At 36.3% G+C, this 23,576-nt stretch overlaps 1 protein-coding gene across 1 annotated transcript; it reads left to right on the forward strand.

Moving 5' to 3' along the window:
- Positions 1-9,709: 9,709 nt before the first annotated feature.
- LOC139132856 (uncharacterized) lies at positions 9,710-23,177 on the forward strand. The gene is made up of 5 exons (XM_070699174.1): positions 9,710-9,998; positions 15,865-16,015; positions 17,302-17,388; positions 17,581-17,838; positions 18,781-23,177. Exons 1-5 carry the CDS (start codon positions 9,996-9,998, stop codon positions 21,711-21,713), a joined length of 3,432 nt encoding a protein of 1,143 aa, XP_070555275.1. The 5' UTR covers positions 9,710-9,995; the 3' UTR covers positions 21,714-23,177.
- The last annotated feature ends 399 nt before the right edge of the window (positions 23,178-23,576 follow it).

Raw genomic sequence — 23,576 nt, forward strand, 5'->3', positions numbered from 1 at the left:
TATATCTGCATTCATATGGTATATCTCAAAGATATGGAATATAGGTCAGCAGTGACGGAAGCAGAACAATTTAGTGTGTGTATGCCTGTGAGTGTTTGTACGTGGGTGTTGTGTGTGTGTCTATGTGTGTGTGTGTAATCAGTCGAAATGAACTATATTTCACTGTAGTAACCAAATACCTAGTGAACATAAGAAATGACAAATCTTGTAATTACTATTGAAAGGTGTTTTAGTGAGCTCACAATACAAGATATTCATATTCTGTGAATCTGGACGCACGGATTCCTTCCTGCGTTGCGCATTGGGTCACATTTTTACATGTGAGTAAGGGGACATTCGTTTCCAGAGCAACGGAATTCTATTATTGTAAGGACAGAATTCAGACGAAGAGAAAGGGACAAAAGATGCAACAGGTCAACATTTCGAACTCCACACTCTAAGAAGAAGCAATACTTGAAGATGATAGTTTGATGTATGAGAGCTAAGCACACATTCAATATAAAAGAATGACGCAAACGAATAGTAAACCTCGGTATAGATCTGTTAGGCAAAACATGGAATACTCAAGGTTTCTGACGTGACGTGACGTGATATTAGGGACTGGTCAGTTTCTTCGGCCGGGGGGGGGGGGGGCGGTGGATTATTTTTTGCCGATGTCAAAAAGTGGCTGACCCCTCTATTCCAAATTTTGAAAACAGGGTGACCCCCCTGTTCCAAATTTTGAAAACAGGGTGACCCCCCGCACGCGACAACTGTAATATGTAATAATATAATACTGTAATATATATATATATATATATATATATATATATATATATATAATATATAGAGAGAGAGAGAGAGAGAGAGAGAGAGAGAGAGAGAGAGAGAGAGAGAGAGAGAGAGAGAGAGATATGTAAATATATATACATATATATATATATATATATATATATATATATATATATATATGTTATATTTTACATACATTTATATTTTAAGTCATTCTGTGTTTTAATGAAATTGTTGGCATGTCAGTTGTAAGATAGGAATTTCAAATTGTCAATCTTAAAGTTTGAATACAGTACATTTTGAATGAGCTGTGATGTATTTCACACTTTCTATGCTTAACTAGATGTCCTGAACTGTTGTACAGAAATGGATGTCAATTATTAATATCAAATAGGAAAAAAGCAGTAAATCAAAAACTTTGATGGTTGTTAAGACTTGCCAGCCATCCAATTAAATCTCCTGAGGAACCATAGAGAGGCATTTTAGCCAAATCTGATGTGTGCAGAGTCTGAGGTGACCTTTTCTTGTAACATTTATATTTGTGCATGTTGCTTTCTCATACTGAATTCTCATAGAGAGAACAGAAAAGTATCAGGAATTTGTCATGCTTTTCATATGAAATGCAGATTTCATAATAGTACACTTTCACTTAGCAAACATCAAGATATCCCTGGCATATATCTGTGATTTATTAAAGTATGGCGCCCGAAGGGCGCGGAGAAAAATGTGAAACATCCTGATATCTCTGATATATATGTCTTGTATATTAAAGTAATGCACAGGAAGGGTGTGCTGAAAACTGTCTGATATATTAAAGTAATGCGCTCGAAGAGCACGCTGAAAAATATTGAACATACATATATCTCTCATATATGTATGCCTGATATGTTAAAGTTGGGCGTGCTGAAAAATGTGTCTGATTATTAAAGTAACGCGCACGAAGGGCGCGCCGAAAAATGCAACTGGATGAAATTTGTGGCTAACACGATGCATTTTAGGCAATGATGAGCCTGTGTCGAAATTCAAAAACACACTGACCCCCCCTATTGGGCATTTCAAAAACATGGTGACCCCCTTATCACCAAAGTCAAAAACAGGGTGACCCCCCCCCCATGAATCGACCGCCCCACCCCCAGGCCGAAGAAACTGACCAGTCCCTTAGGAGGAAAAATGAATGAGCTTCCGCCGCACAAAATTACACGTAGCAGTCAGTCTTCCGTTGAAAATCAACGAATAGAGGGCGCCTGTCTGCATCTTCTCATTTTACTCGTTGACGAAGAGTGGTATCACCTGCTAGGTGGCATACAATCTAAAGTATTTTACATCCCAGTAATCATTACATGTCAACGGCTGTCGTATCGATAACAAGTGTAGTCATCAAAACTTCAACCACGACGAAGTTTACGTGTATGAAGTCATCATGGCCCAATGGCTCGAGCAGTGGACGCACGATCACAGGATCCTTGAGCAAGGCACTTTACTCCTCATCGCTCCTCCCCACCCAGGAGTGATGGGTACCTGGTAGGACAGTGTTTGTACTGTGTGCGTTTAGCTCTGCTGCGCTGATTGGCTGCACATGTGAGTCGTTGTTGGCTTCCCAGGGAGTTGAGTGGTATCATATTAGGTCCAGTGACAGGGGTAATAATAATTGTAAAGCGCCTTGAGCACATGAACTTGTGGAACGATATGTGTGCTATATAAGAACCCATTATATTATTATTATTATTATATTTTACTGCGCCTTTTTTTCCCTGCATCCTACCTTTTACTGTTTTGTACTCTTTTACTTTCACTGTGCATCTATGTCTGTGATTTATTGTTGTGAGCATGAGGTCAATTAAGATACCTGAATGGCATATTAGTTGTGTTCAGTTCTCACTTGACATAAAGACGCCTAATTTTAATTTTTGAGGATGTAGCTTCTCCCTATCACATAAAAAGTATTCCTCATTGTACCTACAATTCAAATCAAATAATCTAGGTCATTTAAATGAGTCATTTTCGGTAGTCCGAGTACAGAGATGAGGGATATACGACATCGGGCATAAACAGTCAGGTGTGGTCTATCTGTCATCTATTAATTTCTTTGATAGCAAAAGTCTATTCGCCATGTCCTCCTGAACTACCCTACTGAAATGGCAGTATCACACATGTCATGTATACATGGAAACTGTCTGCATTTACAATAAGAATGACTCAGCCAAATACTGGTGTTTATTAATAAGGTGACAGATGTGATGTCAGAAAAATTCATGCAGCCCGTTATTAGTAATATATTAGTAATATTTTCTCAATTCTCAAAAGCGTGGAAAATCTGGGAGACATGTGTATTGGGGACAAAGTGACCGAGAGGAAAAGGTGGTAGAGGCACGTGTTTACATGTTAACCATATTATCGTTGCTCGTCTAGTTCACGACATGAGCAATTTTACTGCTTCAATGATGTAATCCATTGTGCACAAAATTACACGGTTTCACTTCCATTGCATGTTATTGAAGTAAACAATATTATGCTTTTCCTAACGTCTGCTTACTTCCACCACCAACGATTTAATGGTGATCAGACTACTTAACGAACAACCACACCGATTACCAGGCTCAAACAAGCCTAATTTACCATCAACACTTTAACCTGTTCACCCCAATTCCCTGTAAACAGGTCCATGCTTACCATTGATAACAATGGGTTTGGACCAAACCATGGCGGTGAAAGGGTTAAATTTTGTTTTGGTAAGAAGAGGAAGCAGCAGCGATTCACAAGCATATACGATGACGAATATTTAAGCCCGCAGCTTTGACTGTAATTGTGAAATATGGAAGAAAGAAAGAAATGAATATTTACTTAAATTACAAATTGTGTTTTTACAAAGACGAATGAGAATATGGTGAATGCAGACAGATACGACAACGTTAAGTAACTCTTTGATATTTTCATCATGATAAATATTGTGTCATCTAAACTTTATTCATAGTCAATCTGTGGTTTGACCCCACACAATTGCAATACAAATATTTACGGCAGATTTAGAATCATGCTAACAGTAGAGAAATATTGAAGGACTTGAAACTGATTTTTTGCGGTTTTCTGCAGTTTTTATGTTTACATAGGAAGCTGTACAAATCCAATGAATGCTACATTTTCCAATGAAAAGTAAACAATGCATGAATTTTACTGCTTTGAGTTTTGTACAAGCATAAAATAAGGGCAAGTTTGATTGGATGATAAAATAAGTGTAAAAATGACCATGGAATCAATCAGATATGAATGCTGAGAACAATGATTTCCCACCTTTGTATTAATAATACATTTTGCAACGCACAGGTGAACCCACATATATGTCTGCTTCAATGACCTGTCCAAGGACTATAGTGATTCAGTGACTACAAGTCACAGTGCATGGTACGGTGGCCCCTACACGCCACGGAACTCTACTACTTTTGAATATAAACTCTAATTTTTCTTGACAATATCTTTAATATTTGTAAGAGATTTTATTTCTCCACCGCAAACTTTTAATTTTGTACGGGCAACTTTATCTTAACATTATCTTAACTTTAACTTCTCGAAAGTAGTTTTAGTTTTAACCATAAACAAAATATGTTTCTCAAAATTTTTTTTTAGTTTGTAAAACAAAAGTAAAAATTTTTCAAGATAACAAACTCACCTACACGTCATGGAAATTTATTACTTTTGAACATAAACTCATATTTCTGGGCAATATATTTAATATTTGTAAGAAATTTTATTTCTCCACAGCAAACTTTTATTTCTGAACGGGGAAACTTTATTTTTGGGGTAAACTGTTTTTAAAAACTTTTAACAAAAACACTTTAACTTTTAAAAAATATCTTTAACTTTGAACAAAATATTTGTTTCTCAAAAGCGTTTTTTATTCGAAAAGAAGTAAAAATTGTTCACAGCAAGAGTTGAAGATTTTTGCTAAGCGCGAACTGAGTTACTTAAATGACATAACCTTATGTCTTTAGAGCAGAATACTTAAATTCTTAAAGAAAAGTTTTATATTTCCAAGAGTAAAATTAATTTCTTTATGGAAAAAAGAATTTCTCAGAGCAGCAAATTGAAATACAGAGAATAAAACTTTTTTCTCAATGGCGAGAAATTATTTTCTGAAGACAACAAAACTAATTCTTTCAAGACATATTTTCTACATATGAGTGTGGTTTAAGAATTTGGTAAATCTGAACTGAGAAAGAACGAAAAAGGAAGGAAGAAAACGTCAAACTTACTTTTCTTCAGAGCGAAATTTATTTCTGAGAGGAGAAATATTTCATGTGAGGGCGCAATTACCTATAATGCATAGCAAACTCTTTCTAGCGAGAGTAAACATATTTTTGGGAAGAGTAAAACATTTTTCCGACGAGCAAAACTTTATTTTAACGGCGGCGGAAATTTAAGTATCCCACCATGCAACACCCAAGTTTGATGACCCAGAGTCTCCGAGACAACCATGACTGACTTCATCGGCGATACAGGCACGCTAGCCCGGCCCTAGCTGCAGTACAGTACCTCGAGGTTTTACCTGGGTATTTGGGTCGGACGGTTTGCCGTACTGTAACTGCAGCTAGCCCGGCCCTACCCTGCCTGCGTACGATGCTGTGTGTTGGGGCCGTATAACGCCGGGAACACACAGCATCGTACGCAGGGCTATGGGCACGGGCACGCAAACGAGTCAGTTCAACAGTTGCCACTTGTCTGAGTCCTCGAAGAACGGTTTTGTGTTTGAGTGATTCGTCCTGACTGCAGACGTTGTGCGACGGGATGGACCGCATTGGGTTCCTTCATTAGCTCCGCATGGGCTGTGTGTTACCGGCGTTATACGGCCTCCCACCACATAACGCCAGTAACACACAGCCCTGCCATGCAGAGCTATTCCTTCATCAGTTGCTGTGTTGTTAATGTTATGTTGTGTGATAGTCATCTTTTCTATAAGCCAGATTCGTAATTGATAGAGTCTTCGACTGAAACTGAACCTGGCCCGCCAGATTTGACCACAGTCGAGCGTGGTTCAATACAGGAGTTGTGGGTCCACAGATGCAGTGTTTTCGGACGGGATATGCCTTTTACGGGCTGGTTGACTTCACAGTCGCCCATGGGCTATTCAGCTCTGGGACTATTCGCCCCATAGACGAGTGTACAGAAGCGAGGAGTTTATTTATTTATTTATTTATTCAATTACCTTTGAAACGGTTTAAAAAGCAAAAACTGCAGAAAAAGCAGTGTCATTAAGTACAAAACAAACACACACAAACAAGAAGACGCAAAGGAAAAAGAGTCCATCTTTAAACACAAATCAATGTCGAGTCTTTAAGGGCAGTATGAGTCTTTAAGGGCAGTAATCCTCATATTCCAGAGAGTTTTTATGTATGTCTTGGTCAATTTTGAGACATTTTCTCCCAAGCTGTGGTTTATCTCCCACAAGGTATTGCTAAATAAAATATTGAACCTAAAATTCAAGCTCCCATCCAGAGTGGAACTTATTTATAACAGTGCTGTTACCAAATTCTGAAAACACCTCATTTAAATGCAGGTAAAAAGAATTTCTCTTATCAGTGAAGTAATTACATGTAAAAAGAAAGTGGTAAGTGTCTTTTATTTCATCACAACAAAGTTTACATTTTCCATTACCTTTATAATTTGCCCAGTTGAGTTTATATCCTTCAAGGTCGATAGAGTTTGTTCTAATTTTAAAAAATAAAGAAACACCATGATGATCTTGAGGATCATTCACATAATTTTCTCGTGTATTATCTTTTTTAATCCAGGAATAGTGTTGCAAGGATTTCATATTCTCAATGGTTTGTTTGAACGAAACCAAAACATTATGGTTATTGATTGTTCTGAAACTAGTCAGCCATCTTGCATTCATTGGAGGGTCTGATTGATAGAGATGATCTAATCCATTGTCAATGAGAGTATCATGTACATACTTTGGCCAATTCCATACCAACTTAGCATTACTTTGATATGATTTATTGAGAGCAATAAAGACTACTTTGGTCCATCTATCATTGTCCATTTTTTGTAATCTATCTAGGTAATTTACACGTGATCTATCAAGCAAATTGTGAATATCCATCCAGCCCAGATCACCTAAAATTGCAGAGCTGGCAACGTTTTTATTTTCTTTAAACAGAAATTTTCCAAATTGGTATTGTAAACTCATTCTCGCAGGCCAGAGCAATAATTTCCGCTCCGTTGACCTACGCAAAAATTCGGCGTTGGGTGATAAGACTCGCCGAAGAGGGCGTGGTGTACGACGATGTGTAAACTCCTCAATTTCCTAATGTCTTCCTTACTTTTTAACAACCATACACTGCTTCCATAGCTGATTGATGGTAAAACAATATTGGTCCATAGAACATCACCATATTGAAAACGGTTAAAACTATTATGGGGATTAATGAGTGATTTACAGTATGCAATCAATTTCATTCCTTTTTTGTAAATCATATTAAAATGTTTATGATCTTTTAATGATCTTGTGATAGTCACGCCTAAATAATTATATGAATTGGTTTCTTTCAATATTAAATCACCTAATTTCCAAACTGTATCTTTAGTATGCGAAGGTATGAGATATGAGTAGTTGTTTCTCGCTTCTGTACACTCGTCTATAGGGCGAATAGTCCCAGAGCTGAATAGCCCACCAAGCGACTGTGTTGACTTTCACGTTTTTGACCCCGCAAACCACACGTGAAAGTCAAAACCAGTCCGCGACTGTGGTCAAATCTGGCGGGCTCGATTCAGTTTCAGTTTCTATAAATTACGAATCTGGCTTCTCCTCTTAGAAAAGATGAATATCACACACATTGGCTGTGTGTTACCGGTGTTATGTGATGGGAGACTGTATAACGCCGGTAACACACAGCCCTGCCATGCATAGCCCTGCGTACAGGTCTGTGTGTTACGCCGGGAACACACAGACCTGTACGCAGGGCTATGCCATGCAGAGCTAATGAAGAACCCCAATGCGGTCCCGTCGCACACCGTCTGCAGTCAGGACGAATCACTCAAACATAAAACCGTTCTTCGGGGACTCAGACAAGTAGCAACTGACCCGCGTGCCTGTAGCCCTGTGTACGATGTTGTGAGTTCCCGGCGTTGTACGGCCCCGACACACAGCATCGTACGCAGGCAGGGTAGCGCCGGGCTGGCGTGCCTGTATCGCCGATGAAGTCAGTCATGGTTGTCTCGGAGAGCAGATCGTCCATGTAGCCGACACGAACACAAACTGTCTGATACCGGCTACCAACTCGGAGACTCTGGGTCATCAAACTTGGGTGTTGCATGGTGGGATACTTTAACTTCCGCCGCCGTTAAAATAGTTTTGCTCGTCGGAAAAATGTTTTACTCTTCCCAAAAATATGTTTACTCTCGCTAGAAAGAGTTTGCTATGCATTATAGGTAATTGCGCCCTCACATGAAATATTTCTCCTCTCAGAAATAAATTTCGCTCTGAAGAAAAGAAAGTTTGACTTTTTCATCCCTTTTTCGTTCTTTCTCAGTTCAGATTCACCAAATTCTTAAACCACACTCATATGTAGAAAATATATCTTGAAGGAATTAGTTTTGTTGTCTTCAGAAAATAATTTCTCTCCATTGAGAAAAAAGTTTTATTTTATTTCAATTTGCTGCTCTGAGAAAATCTTTTTTCCATAAAGAAATTAATTTTACTCTTGAAAAATAAAACTTTTCTTTAGGAATTTAAGTTTTCTGCTCTAACGACATAAGGTTATGTCACGTAAGTAACTCAGTTCGCGCTCAGCAAAAATCTTCAACTCTTGCTGTGAACAATTTTTACTTCTTTTCGAAATAAAAAACGTTTTTGAGAAACAAATATTTTGTTCAAAGTAAAAGTTATTTTTTAAAAGTTAAAGTGTTTTTGTTAAAAGTTTTTAAAAACAGCTTACCCCAAAAATAAAGTTTCCCCGTTCAGAAATAAAAGTTTGCTGTGGAGAAATAAAATTTCTTACAAATATTAAATATATTGCCCAGAAATATGAGTTTATGTTCAAAAGTAATAAATTTCCATGACGTGTAGGTGAGTCTGTTATCTTGAAAAAATTTTACTTTTGTTTTACAAAAATGAAAAAAAAATTTGAGAAACATATTTTGTTTATGGTTAAAACTAAAACTACTTTCGAGAAGTTAAAGTTAAGATAATGTTAAGATAAAGTTGCCCGTACAAAATTAAAAGTTTGCGGTGGAGAAATAAAATCTCTTACAAATATTAAAGATATTGTCAAGAAAAATTAGAGTTTATATTCAAAAGTAGTAGAGTTCCGTGGCGTGTAGGGGCCACCGTAGCATGGCGATGGTTGAGATAACTTCTCACAGTAACATATATGATATGACTTTTCTATGCTAACATTTCAATTCCTTTTTTGTCATACGTTACGCTTTTTTGCTCAACATGAAACAGATAGCGAGAATTGAAGATCATATAGCATGTTATAGCTACTCCATGACGTCACTCTATGCCACGATAACGAAACTGGCCCCCGCAGCAAACAGCTATTGACATTCTCTGAAGCATATCTTTCGTAGCTTTTCTTTTTAAAAGTAGAGCCATTTGGCAGGGCAACAGTATCAAAGGTCAGCTTTCTACATCCGACTGTCCTATAGAGGGACTGTGGATAGAGGGACTGTGGAAAAGTGTTACATGACAACTTATGTTTCATAAACCATTGGCATAGTATAGTTGTTCTTGAATTCATGAGCTAAAGGACATTTCTTTAACATTTCCAGCAGTCTTGTACTTAATATTAGAACAAAGGCTTGAGTGTGCATTAGAAGTGCTCACACTGACACTGTTTTCTGAATTCACAAAATTGCAGTGAGTGTTTGGTGTTGTAGAGTGGACTTCGTTGGTTAATTATTTACACAATTCTTGCAAACGTACCACGTGGGTTCTGATACTCTCAGCGTAGTTTGTAAAAGCACAGTTACTCTTTGGGGTAGAGTAACCGTCATAAAACATTACTTGACGACATATTGCCGGGAGCGACAACTAGGAAGAAGCTCTACACAGGCGATAAAAGGAATGATGTTTAGGAATGGCCTTGAACAGAACTGTCGTACGCTGGTAGACTGGTCGAGGTAGTTTCTGCATGTCAGTTTAACGGCAGTTGAGTACTGTTGTCCTGTGGTAGTGTCATTACATTATCAACGCGCCATCACACCGAGGTGGCTGAGCGGACATAATGGTAAGTATGGTGACGACGAGGATAATCGATACTTAGTTGATTGATTTGTGTCCATGCCACGTTTCTGAAAACAAACTAGTATTCCTGTATGACCACGTGTTCAAAGATAATTTAATTTCTGATTGTTTCAGCAAAATTGAAAAACGAATAACACGAATTTACAGGCACTCTATTTTGAACTGATCTCTCCTAACTAACGAACCTACTAGTGTTATTGTTTACTTTAGGTCATAGTTATTGAAATAATACGTTTCTAAGCAACCGTTGGTATATCACAGGGAATACAAACCTTGTTCCTTCTATGATATCTTATTAAAGCTTTATCGGTACATGATTTGTCAGATCATCATTTGATATTATTGTCTTTATGTGTTCATGACTCGTTTATGGCGGCAAAATTTGCCTACTGTTGACTGGTAGACTAGGTAGTCTTAAATAAAAATACGCCATGCCTCACGTGATTGAAACGACAGAAAATACAAATTCTCGTGAAGACTACGTCATCTCACTGACATCAACTTACAGTGATTCTTATAGAGTCTTAGGTCACAATGATGTGAGATTTGCTAAAGATTAATTCGTAGTCGCATTTTTAGAATTCATAATGATAATCTGACAGTCGTTTGCCCTGACACTGCTTCTGTTATCGTATTATGACGTAATTCTCGGTAGAAAGAAGTTTTATGATCAGTGTATGGAATAGGTGTAACTAATTGCTTACAAACACTAATTGGGTTCTTTCGATCAAACTTTAAAGTCATAATAGCAGCGAAAGTGTAATAAACCGATCTCAAAATATCTTCAATTTTCCAAGAGTTTTCTTTGAATTAGACCCATTAAAGACTGAAAAAGTGTATAACACTGTCATAAGTGTCGAAAGTGACATGTAAATTCAAACGTTTTAAGATAATTTTAGATTTCCCGCCATTTTCGAAATCTAATCATGTGACAGAGAAAATAAAGATTACAACAACAAAATGTTGGCCATCGTGTGTGTGCATTCAAGTAAATGGCATCATGCTTATTTCGATCACGATGTGTATGTGCAGGAAATACTGCATTTTTGTACTTTTCCGTGGGGGCGCCCTTTTATGAGGCACCCGTTTAAAACGGCACCTGTTAAAACGGTAGGCATGGCCCAAATCAGCGCTCAGTGATACTTATGTGCATGTCCTCCAATCAGCACATTTACACGAACCAACTTTGGTTTGAAAATAAAATCATGAAAATAATGCATTGGGGCTTTAAGTCAGGAATGCCGTCAGATTATACGAGAATCCTGCAATCAAGCACAGAAAGGAGTGTAGAATTGACAAAATTCAATCCGAAGTAAAATTGCTCGAGGTGCAGAAGTCTTACGTGAAAGCCAAAGATAACACACAACATAGCAAAGAGCAAATGAATGGCAAGTTCACAAACTAGCATGGATCGGAATCTGGGTAAATTTCTGCATTGTAAGACAGCCCCTCTTCCAAATATTAATCAATAACCATTTTATCATAGAGTGCCTGTTTTTCTCACTGGTTCCCTTCTATGAACATAAGCAATTACATACAAACAAAATCATAAAAATGTCAAACGACACTACAGTTTCGTTGATGTTTATAACCAATCAAACAGTCGTAACATTTAAGATCACAAATTTTCTACTGTTTACCTGTCACTATGATTTATGTCTTGATCTGTCAAAATTTACTTTGTACTTCATGTAGTGCACTTGACTTATAGTGGGAAACTGTGAAACCCAGGCCAAGTTTAGCAGAACCGTATACCCTACAGGTTCGACGCAAATCCTGTCTGTATCAAATATAATTTATATAAATACTCGAAAACTCCGAGCTCACATTGGCCATGGATGTAGACCTCTTTTTTACATCCATGCATTCACCTTCTACGTTCAGCCGTACGGTTTCGATTGCTAACTTATAGGGTTTTGGCTAGGCCAGGCTCGGCCAAGCTAGACTAGGCCTATAGGTTTTCAAGTTTGTCACTTTATAGCTTTATAGCTGTGTTAATCATCATCCATCAGTATTTAGTGATACTCGTATACAGATGCATGAACACATAAGCTGCCTTCTGATATTGTTGAGGTGTTTTGATTGCCTGCTGACAACTCTGATGTGGTTCGTACTCTGTCCTATTTACCAAGATACCTGTGAGAGCTTTATAGTTTGGGGTCTGGCGATGATCACGTGTCTTTCGAGAATGCCATGAATTCAAAGCGTGTACCTTTTAAGCGATAGCGTCACTTTAGCAAGGCCCATAAATGACTACGGTCACTGAAATTACAATTTATTGAAAAGTGACGTATACTTAAATAAAGACTAATTACAGAAGAGGCAAAGTAGAAAAGAAGTGACAATTGTCCTATCCTAACTAGATACCCTAATGTAATTTAACTCTAGCTTCAAAGATTTACACCAGTCACAAAGACCTAATAGTTTCCAGATGATTTGATTCCAAAGGGCACGATCTGTTAACAACAACTTTAATTAAAATTCTTGATAGGCGTTGCTTTCTCGATATGTACCGTGCTAAAGGAATTTATATTGTTTTATTTGTCATTATGAATTCAATTTGGTCAGGCATATCATAGAATATTTTGTGAGATTTATCTGATGCGGCAAACAAGATATTTCTGTGATGAAATTATGTCTACAGCCCAAGCATAATTCAATTAATTTCTTCCGAATTTATTACCGTTACTTTTGATGTCGTGACCTTGGTACCTGCCTACTCCACCCGATAATAAGGCGGCCATAATAGTGACAGGATATGTTTACAAAATGTGATTTTCGTCTCTTATGTCCCGAACTGTTGACCACGTGACGTGTTTCCCACAAGTGTTATGCATGTTGATATAGAAATAAATCGGGTATGAAATTCCTTTCTCAATTAAATATTTCTTGGTTTCCTTCGATTTTATGAGTGATTTTGTTGCTTGTGTATCTAATAAAACATTTTGAATACGTATTGACTGTAGATCGTGACAGGATAGAAGACAGCTGGTTACTGAATTTAGACCGGCCAGTGTGAATACTATATAGATTCGTTATTCAGACTCGGTAGAAGACTGTTTATCTTCTACCATGCAAATTCTAACTTCATCTATACTACAAAATCGTGACACAGTGGAAATCGACTGGTCATCGAGTAAAGCGATCAGTGTGAATACTACATTCGTTACTCGCTCGGTAGACGACTACATTGCTACCAATGCTTAATGGGGCAGTCCTCCACTCCTGGTTTTTGCAACTATAGTGGTTGTTGACATTGACTCTTTATTTTGTGATTTTACTCCTTTATTATCCTGTTACTCAATTTGCCTTGAGGTAAAACTAATAACAAACACGCCCCTTTAAATTCTAACCTAATTGTGGAATCGCTGTAGCTTATCCAGGCCTGAGACTTACCCCAAGCCAAAAAAAGAAAATCATTAGTTTGATCTCAGTTTCCGTATTCCATAGAGACTAAATATTGAAACGTCATACAGAGCTATGCGTATGTCCGTTATACATTGGAGTCGGAAAAAACTTATTAGGCTTGTTCCATGAATCTGACAGGCAAGGCAACTCTTTATTCACAATATATATACACACACACACTTAAATTAGCTACCGCTCTCCATAAAATTCTTTGGAAAACACTGTGACCAGGCGGTTGAAATCAAGACTTTATGCTGAAGTAAAACAATTTTAATGAAGTTTTATAAACATAAAAGACAAATTATACAATGTATTTCATATTCTGAAGAATACAATTTTTTTCTAACTAAATTGTACAGCTCAATTGGGAGCCATGGATTTGTATGAGGTCAAAACCTTTTATTTTCAATCTTACTGCTCAATACATCAAGTCGTGACGGTGCTCAGGGACTCACAGACTTACACTTGGAGAATTTCTCTGAAACCGGCAAAGGGAGATTCACACTTTACATTAAGAATCACCTCTGATTTCGTCTGGTCCTCCAAATCATAATAACCGAAAGCTTCCTAAGAGCGTCCTAGTCTTTGAAACAACATTTCAGTTGAATATTCATGGAAAATTTATCAAGGTGTACATAATTCCTGATATGATTTCGGAACCAATATAAAGAATATGTCAGCGCATTTTGCATTACAGATGAATATAGTGGCAGATAGTGACTTTTCTCAGAGTTAATGTCAAGTTTCAAGTGTTAGAATAATGATATTTAGTTCAAATTTTCAGGATAACTCCCTTAGTTAATACTTTCTCCAAAGAATGTAAAAAATTGTATATTTGTAGCCATGATTTTTGAAATATGACACCAATCAATATTAAAATTTAATTGTTCATATTTTTTTACATATTTGAATTTAATAATAATTGGATAGTATTAATATGACCAAATTAGTTATAAATGTGTTGACACTATTAATTGTAAGATTTTTACGGCAGGATTTGTAAATAAAATTTGATTTTTATGATTTTACATGGGTTTACATATCAAAAAATTATTAAAAATTCTTTCAAATTTCAAAATGTGATTTTTCAAAAAGTACTTCAAATACAGGAAAATTGTGCCGTACAAATCTTATCTGTAACCTTGTTAATAGGCTGTAAAAATTCCATGTCCATATCTCATTTCAAAGGTTGGATTAAATTGGTATAAAATTATATAGGAAAACTGTTATTCTGTCAACAATGTTGAAAACAAGCCATATTTGCACCCCTCTTTTGAAGTCACAGAGCAGTCTTTTTGGTTAATCTCACTTTTGACACCTCTTTGACACTCAAAGAATCTAAAAATGCATTTACAATAGCAGTCACGCATTCTGAATGCAAGCACTGCCTTGTCAAACATTTCTGAAAAACAGTAAAAAATGACTTTCCCTTTTCAAACATTTTTTTAAAAGCTAGGGGACCTCTACCATAGTTAATCTACCAAGGACTCCCAAACTTCCTCTTATTTGGTCAGTTTTTCAGAAGTTTCAACGGGCTATAACTCTGCAATGCCTATGACCCCAAATGTCTAGTTTTTTTTTATTCCACAGAGAATGTTGACTACTTTTATGTTTTAATAGTTTCATTGAAGTTTATAACTGACGCTCTAGCCTCTACCGCCACCTTAAGGTTCCAAGACAAGAACTTGACCTTTTTAACCTAACAATTCTCTGGTGGTTAAGAAGCTCAGAACCCCTGTAAATTGTACATTTTCTGAAAGCCTAGCTATAGGGGAACATTTTAGTAACAAAAGTGTCACCATTTTTTACATAGCTAACATATGACTGGTAATTTGCATAACCTTTCAAAAATAAGTTTTCCCTATGTTTTGTCTCAATTCTTCAAAATATCTGACTCAAACTTTCTGGAATGCAAGCTGTTATAGCGCTCTTCCAACTTGTATCTCAGATTTTTTATATCTTGCTTAGTGTTTTTGGAGTACGATTTTAAATAAATCAACCAGAGTTTAATTCACCCCTCTTGAAGTTTTTATGGCATAAAAATTGTTTTAGAAGGTTTAAACAATTCTGAGATATATTTTGGAAGATCTTTCATCCAGCTTGCACCCACACAAATTTCAGCCTCATATCTCAAAGCATTGAGACAAAACATAGGGAAAACCGATTTTTGAAAGGTTATGCAAATTACCTGTCATGTGATAGTTATGTAAACAATGGTGACACTATGGTAACCAAAATGTTCCCTACATCTAGGCTTTTTGAAAATTTATAATTTACTGGGGTTTTGAACTTATCAACCACTAGAGAATTGTTACCTTAAAAAGGTCAATTTCTTGTCTGGAACCTTAATGCTACAGCCGGTGCCCTTATTTTGTTAATACGATTGATATCGTTTGTGGAGTACTTACAATTACAATTGACTTCATATTCAAATATCTCAGAGTTCCCCGCCGAGAAAGCGAATTCGAGGACAAGGCCAAACACCTCCCCACAGTCCTGGGGTTAACTCTTCAACAGGATATCAAGAAGACTACAGCAACTCAGTTGAAGATGAGCTGGAACGATCACATGCACCTCCTCGTCCATCGCTGGGTAATTTTCACTCTACACGTTTTAAGGGGGTGCTGCACCAAACAGAGCATGTTTTGCTCAAATATCCCTTTTTTGTAAATATTTATTCAATTTTAATTAATATGTTAACCGAAGATTAAAATATTGGTCGGGTTCACCTTGTAGCTTGTCAAGCAGACGAAATTTGCGTGATAAAGAAGTGTTAATTTATGCAAATGTATGCAAATTACCCGACTTCCTGGCTTCTTTTCCCTCCAATTTCGAAATTTTCAAAGAATTTAACTCAAATCTGGCTAGGTCAAATTTTCTGAAATTTTTACATTATGTTCTTTAAATGCTATATAACAAAAAGACTATTTTTTGGCAATAAAATTCTTACATTTTGAATAAGAGGCATTTTACTTTTGCTTATCATGATTTTAATCAATTTTTGAATGTTAATCTTTAAACCCTTGCCATTTTAGAATGAGGATAGACAATGGCAAATAAAATAGTTTTTTCTTCATATACTCTACTTTCAAGTGAAATATTACATTTTAGAAAATAGCGTCAAGTTTTTTTACTTAAATTAATTTGTATCATTAATACCAAAATTGAGTATTTTTACCCCAGATATACACCCATTCCATATACACCCATATTTCATACTACTGCTACCATACTAAACTTTAGAGTCTCTGCTTTTTGAAAATATGTAGTATGAAGGGGTTTCCTTGTCATCTTTGATGAGAAATATTGCTTTAAAATAACACTGTGTTGGCAACATGCAGCTCCACCTAAAGTAATTCTTATTGAGATGGTTTCAATTACAAATTACATTTCTGTCTAGTATATAGTATAGTGCCGAAAATACAACTTTGTAATTTTTGATCATGTTTCATTAATGGCATTCAATTTCCGTTTTCTCAGTAGCTCTCCTGATTTTATACGAAACAGAAGATTTCACAACATAGAATTTCCATAAAAAATCACTGTCGCTCTATCGGCTATTTCGTATACCGATCCTTATCCATGTCATGAAAATATTTCATTCTGGAACACACCATAACATTTCTTACATTCTACTGACATCCATGTATATGTAAGATAGATTTGAAGGTGTACATCTCTTGGTGTTGCACGTTTTAAGTTTCACGTGTTTGACCTTTCGTTATTGTCGTTTCTGCGACTTGCAGTCACATAGAATGTGTATAGCAAGTGACGACATAATCATTTATCATAATAAAAGTGACTTACATTATCATAGGCTTCGGAGTTGTGGTGATATCTTTTACCTTCAAGTTACCACATTTATTTTCCACTTTCAGGATTCAAACGTTCAAGCATAGCGACTATCAACCAAAGTGCCGAGTTCCAATGTTTCCTAATGAAATTGTCCGACAACATTCATAAAGGTAATTTATCGCAATTCAGTATTTCATGTTCACTTCTCCCGTATGAACTGGAAACAGATACGGTTTAAGATTAATTAGGCGTCTACAAGTAAGAATTTAAGTAAGAGTGCGAAGAGGTCCGAAATACATAAAGATTTTACATCCAAAACAAGAGACATTTAAGTCTGCTAATAATACATTTTTTCTCGTCAGAGACTTTCATGAAACTGAAACATTGGTACCGTAGAGACATAGGAATACGGATTGTTGAAAACTTAGAAGAACCTCTCCACTTACTTAATACACTTTTGGAACATGGAAAAATACAAAACGGGAATCCTGAACAGCTCGTGGAAGTATTCAAAGGAGTCGGAAGAAAGGATTTGGCGGATACAGTGACTGACTACCTCAAACAGAAAGCTATTCCGCATACTGCAGACAGAGACAAGTACTTCTCCTTCACAAAGCAAGGTTAGTTTCAATAAATAAATAAATAGATACATAAATAAATGAATAAATAGATAAATAAATAAATAAATAAATAAATAAATATAATATAATATAGATGTCTTTAAAAATGAGTTGGCCACGAAATTTAATGATTCAAGATGTTTCACGCACAAAATATTACAATAGGTCAGGCTTGCTGCATCTCAACAATCATCAAACAGATACAGGCTAACATGAAATAGAGATGCACAAGACGTGTTTAGATGTATCTTTCTGACGTATATATATATATATATATATATATATATATATATATATATATATATATATATATATATATATATATATATATATATATACATAACACAAAATTACTTCATGTAGGAAGAAGTAATCTCTGTTACATAAGTTTCATGCATCATACAAACAGAATAAAAAAATATCCTAAGCTCCACACTTTCATTTATATGGTCAGGACGTACAATTATATTGTGTTATATCTTTTTATCTAGTGTTATATCTTATTCTCTTGGACTCAGTTTCCACACATGCTTTGAAAGTTTATTGTTGTTTTGAGAGTGAGTGTGCGAGCGTGAGTGCTACTGATCTCTACAATGTGGTGGGGTCTTACTCAGAGAAATGCCCGGTCATGAAACAATTCATGAGAGTGGGGATTTGGCCGAGCGGTTCGGTTTGTTTCTTCTTTGCTAGGTGCCTGGATACCATATATATATATATATATATATATATATATATATATTATATATATATATATATATATATATATATATATATATATATATATATATATATATATATATATATATATATATATATTATACATATGTGTGTGTGTTTGTGTGAGTGTGTGACAGTGTGTGTGTGTCTTCCAATCGTAGTCAATAACGTCAAATAATTATATTGTCAGAGGAAGTAACGAAAGCTTCACAATATTACATTTAGAAATCACAACTCTGGCTGTACATTTAAGGGAAAGATACCGGACACGGGTAGCCAAATTTCAACCATTGACCTGGAATGAACGACTACTCCTTAACCTCGATGATATGTATACGAAATTATTGGTGATAAATGAAGTCTGGAGTACGAGATCTGATGCGGGACGGCCATTGCAGGATATAATTTCAATTTTCAAGAACACCAGTCGACATACTTCTCAACGTATAAGCATCGAAGGTGCACCTGCAATCGGGAAATCTATATTTTGTAGAAAGTTAGCGATGGAATGGGTCAATGGCAAGCTTGAACAATTCAAGCTTCTCATTTTGGTAGAAATGAGGTATGTTAGAGATCAATCTCTTGAAGAATATATTTTAGATCGTTTACTTCCAGAAGACACACATTTTGAAAAACATGAATTGTCTCATGTTTTGAAATTGAATGCCGATTCAGTCCTGTTTGTGTTTGACGGATTAGATGAATTTGATCCGCAAGTTAAGTCTTCATCCGATGTCTGCAAGATAATTTCCCGGAAGTTGCTCTCTCAAAGCACAGTCCTTGTGACCTCCAGACCACATGAATGTGACGTAGATTTGAAACACTGCGATGATAGATTTACAATCAAAGGTTTTACTTTCGATTACGTCAAAGAGTACATAACAAGGCATTTTGAAAGTCAAACTAACACAGCGGATGATCTTATTAAGAAGTTATCTCAATATGAAGGCATGGAGGACGGATTTCTCTCTGTGCCTCTGCATGTTGTGTTCATTTGTCTTCTCTTTGAAGACTGGCAAAAAGGAAAAGAGTTTCCCAAAACTAAAGCTAATCTGTACACTGAAATTTTAAAATGTTTCCTTAAGCGCTATTGCGTGAAGAACTCGATAGAATTGTCTTTTGAGAAAATTCCACAAAATGTGGAAAACTTGGTTGCTCAATTATCGCAGCTGGCCTTTGAAGCATTGAAAGAGTCGAAGAATTCTATCAAGGAGAACAGCATTGAATCCTCCACCCTTTTGTCGCTAGGATTATTTGTCAAAGATAGGGGATCTTTCAAAACGGAACCAGTGAAGGAGTGTCAGTTTTATCATAAAACATGGCAGGAATTCTTTTGTGCTAAGTATTTGTTCGATAATGTAGACAGATCTGATATACAGAGTCGCTTTGAGGAATTGTTACGTAATCAACGTGGAGCAGCTATGTGGCTTAACATGTTCACATTTTTATTCGAATTATCTTGCGGTACAGACAAAGCCGAAAAGGTGTTTAAAATTTATGATGATGCTGCGTTGCGCATTGTAAAAGAAGAGAGAAACTTTATGTTATCCTATTTCTACTTTGCATTAATGGCCGAACACCTGCAAACCTGTGAAAATATTGAGATGTATTTACCATTGGTTTCCGAAATTACCCCGAGAAGAATACGTCTTGAGAACGAACAAAACAGAGATGGTCGACCACGTGATATCAAAAGAAACAAATCAAAAGAGGGTAACATCGGAGAAAGCTCTTCTCGTGGCAAATTCAACCCTGCAGATATAAAAACGGCAGTGTCTAAGAGTCAGAAGTTTCTCGGACACGGTGACGTGTTTGATGAGCTGACAAGATCGTTATTTTTGCCTTTAGCATTTCCGGACGACATGTTCAATGTTGTTTCGATGACAAAGTACGAAATAGTGTTCCAATTACTAGAATATCGCGTCAAACAACAGAAGAGAAAAAATAAGCAATTGCCAGACGTTCAATTTCAGTTCGTTAACCCTGAACCTCACGTATTGGAAAAGTTAAGTGAGATCGTTCATAGACTTAATCTTAAGTCATTGACAATACAGAGCAAGGTAGACCCTGACATTATGCGTCAATTTATTAAGTGCATTCATAGAGCACCAGAGCTCGAGAAACTTGCATTTTGTATGATACACGATGAAGGTGAAATGGACATTGCACCAACACAAGCTCTTTTGCATTCTCTGGTTAACGAAGTTGATAGAAATAAAACCATTTCTGAATTTTCGATCCTGTTACATGATGCCAAATCCTCCATTAACATGCTACCATACAAACTACTCGACGACGAAAGACTGAAGAAAATCACGCTAGCTGTTAACTGTGCTGGCACAACCCCCAAAGAATACGAAGCACTGGCTCATTATATCCACAACCTTAAGTTTACAAAACAACTTAAGGTAATATTAGGTGTTGAGCAAGACGTACCGCAATCTCTTGTGGCAGAGACGATTTCTAATCCAAGTGTAAACCTTGAATCGTACGGCTGTCACGTCATATCAGTTCATGACAAACCGTTTTGGAGTTGTGAAAAACTCATCGACTCTTTAAACGGAAAATTGCACGATTCTCTGACAAGTTTGTGCCTTGCACTTTGTGAGAAAGATTTGATTCCACTCTCGCGCTTTATCAAGTCTAATGAACATCTTAAGTCGCTATCTTTCACTCTCGCGGACGGTATCTCAGAAGATGTTGGCTCGCAGCTGTCAGAATCTCTCCGTTCAAACCCTAAAATCAAGAATATTAGCTGCGAATTCATACCACTTAGTACTACCACTGACTCGTCCCTTGACCGCCAGGGCAAAACAAAGATTATATCACGGATCGTTGATAACTTCATCGAGCCTTGTAGCACCTTGATGGGTAACCGAGAGTGTGGACTTACGTCCTTGACCTTCACGATTCACATGACCGGGTACATCATGAAGAAATATAATATTGACAACGTTGCGTATAATGAAAAATACTTTAAAATAAAAACCGATGAACTCGCACAATTTTCCAGGTGGATGTCTGCCGCTGTAGACAGTGAGACTTGTAAATGGTCACATAGTCTGACGCGCATAGCTTATCATGTACTTTACCATGGTGGGAGCGACTCCGACATTGTTTATAACTGTAACATCATAGCCGGAGAACACCATGAGTAGAAAGGGTTCAGTATGAATCTGGTAGACGCCGTTTGGTTGATAACTCCGTCTTTTCCATTCTTTGGCCAAGTGAAAAGTGTGTATGACTGATACTGAAGCCATCGGCCTCTTTTATCCTATGAACAGTGGCAATTACTCGTAACGTTCCCGAACGAGATATGCTGTGTGTCTAAAATGTGATACATCTATCACGTATCTATCATGTGGTCTGTGCTGTGTTTCAAGGATTATGCTTGATAGTGATATATTTTTTCACAAAATGATTCGTTTGATTGGTAGTTAGTGATGTTATGACGCGTTTTCTTGTTTTTAATTTGATGTCGACCGTATAGTGATGTGAATGCCATTTCGAAAATTTCAGAATACAAAAAGCCAGTGTTTACAATGATAATTTGCGTTACACATATTGCAAAGAGACGCACAGAGTTATTGCAACAAATGCAGAAACAATATTTTGTGAATACGTACACTATTTTCACATTTTCCACCATCTTTGGCAGCATCGTCGTGAAAAAGTTGTCATGTACAAAATTGACAGACGATGTTTGTCACAATTTGTGACTGCTGTTGGGTTTGTCATTCATTGACACGTCAGATTAAGAGAAACAGCAAAAGATTAATGATGAAATAGATGTTTTAAAAATCAGAACATGTGTATAACGTGCACCTTATATTTGCTTGCATCATTGAACTACCTGTTACAGTAGATGATTCGAAGTCAAAATCTGCTGGTCGTGTTTTGATTCAGAAAATCAACTGCATGCTAATTCATATTATTCTTGGAGACAACATTTTTTCAAACCAATACTGTAGGTTACAGAGTATTCTGTCATATTGCCATGTTACACGCTGGCGAATCCTCGTGTTTGTAATCACAAATTGTAGGACGTTCATTTTATTATCGATCATTGTAAGGGCAGTGCATGTCGCAAAATATTCTTACAACTACACTTGAAGTTTTCGAACACTTTTCCTGTGCCGGACATAGAGGCATATTCCAGCTACAATATGTTTTACACTGTATAGATTTTAAAAAAGCTATTTTGTGTTTTAAATAGTTAATTAATTTGATCTATCTAACATTCAATGTATGACATTTCAAAGATGGGTACAGAAAAATGTTAGACATTCGAAATAATCAAACGTTTAGTTCCAGGTCTTATTGAATATTTGTTTTGTAATCTTGCGTTGTCGTGAAAATGAGAGGCGTAGCTGTATATTTTCTTGAGTTTCTTCTCTGACAATTATCACGTGATACTGTTTCGGATAGTAAAAACGTCACATTCAAGACGGAAAATGTCTGTCTGGTGTTTAAATATTTGTTAAATACGCTATCCAGAAAACTTTCCATTGCCTCCGTTAGTTCTTAACATTTAGGAATCTAAAAATATTCTTACTTGCAGAATTATTTGAAGTTTGTAAAAACAATATTATCTGTTCAGAATTGTTACTTTTTATGCATAGAAAAATTAAAGAAAGATTAAACAGAAATGAAATCACATGATGTCGTATTTTAGTTACGTTACTGACTACTAAATTTATATATTGCTTTTCTGACTGGTCTACCATCGATGTCTATTGACGTCATATACAGTATTGAAGGCCTTATATTATAAATGATTATCATAAAGTTTTACTCAAGTTGATTTCTCGTTTTCATTTACGAATCGTGCATTCTAAAATGGGATATATCTCTTTCCATATTGTAGTATGAGCTTTTGTAATCGGAATCTGTACCTTGAGTTTTCACAAATATCCTCAGTTTTCCAAGAGTTTTCTTTGCATAAGCCCCATTAAAGACTGAAAAAGTGTATAACACTGTCATAAGTATCGAAAGTGGCATGTAACTTCAAACTTTTTAAC

The sequence above is a fragment of the Ptychodera flava genome, chromosome 5 (genome assembly GCF_041260155.1).
Source record: "Ptychodera flava strain L36383 chromosome 5, AS_Pfla_20210202, whole genome shotgun sequence".
NCBI lineage: Eukaryota > Metazoa > Hemichordata > Enteropneusta > Ptychoderidae > Ptychodera > Ptychodera flava.

Excerpts from the sequence above, each read along its gene's own strand:
- LOC139132856 (XM_070699174.1), top strand. Across the intron at positions 16,016-17,301 it reads ACCTCCTCGTCCATCGCTGG|GATTCAAACGTTCAAGCATA; the intron begins GTAATTTTCACT and ends TTCCACTTTCAG. Across the intron at positions 17,389-17,580 it reads GTCCGACAACATTCATAAAG|AGACTTTCATGAAACTGAAA; the intron begins GTAATTTATCGC and ends TTTTCTCGTCAG.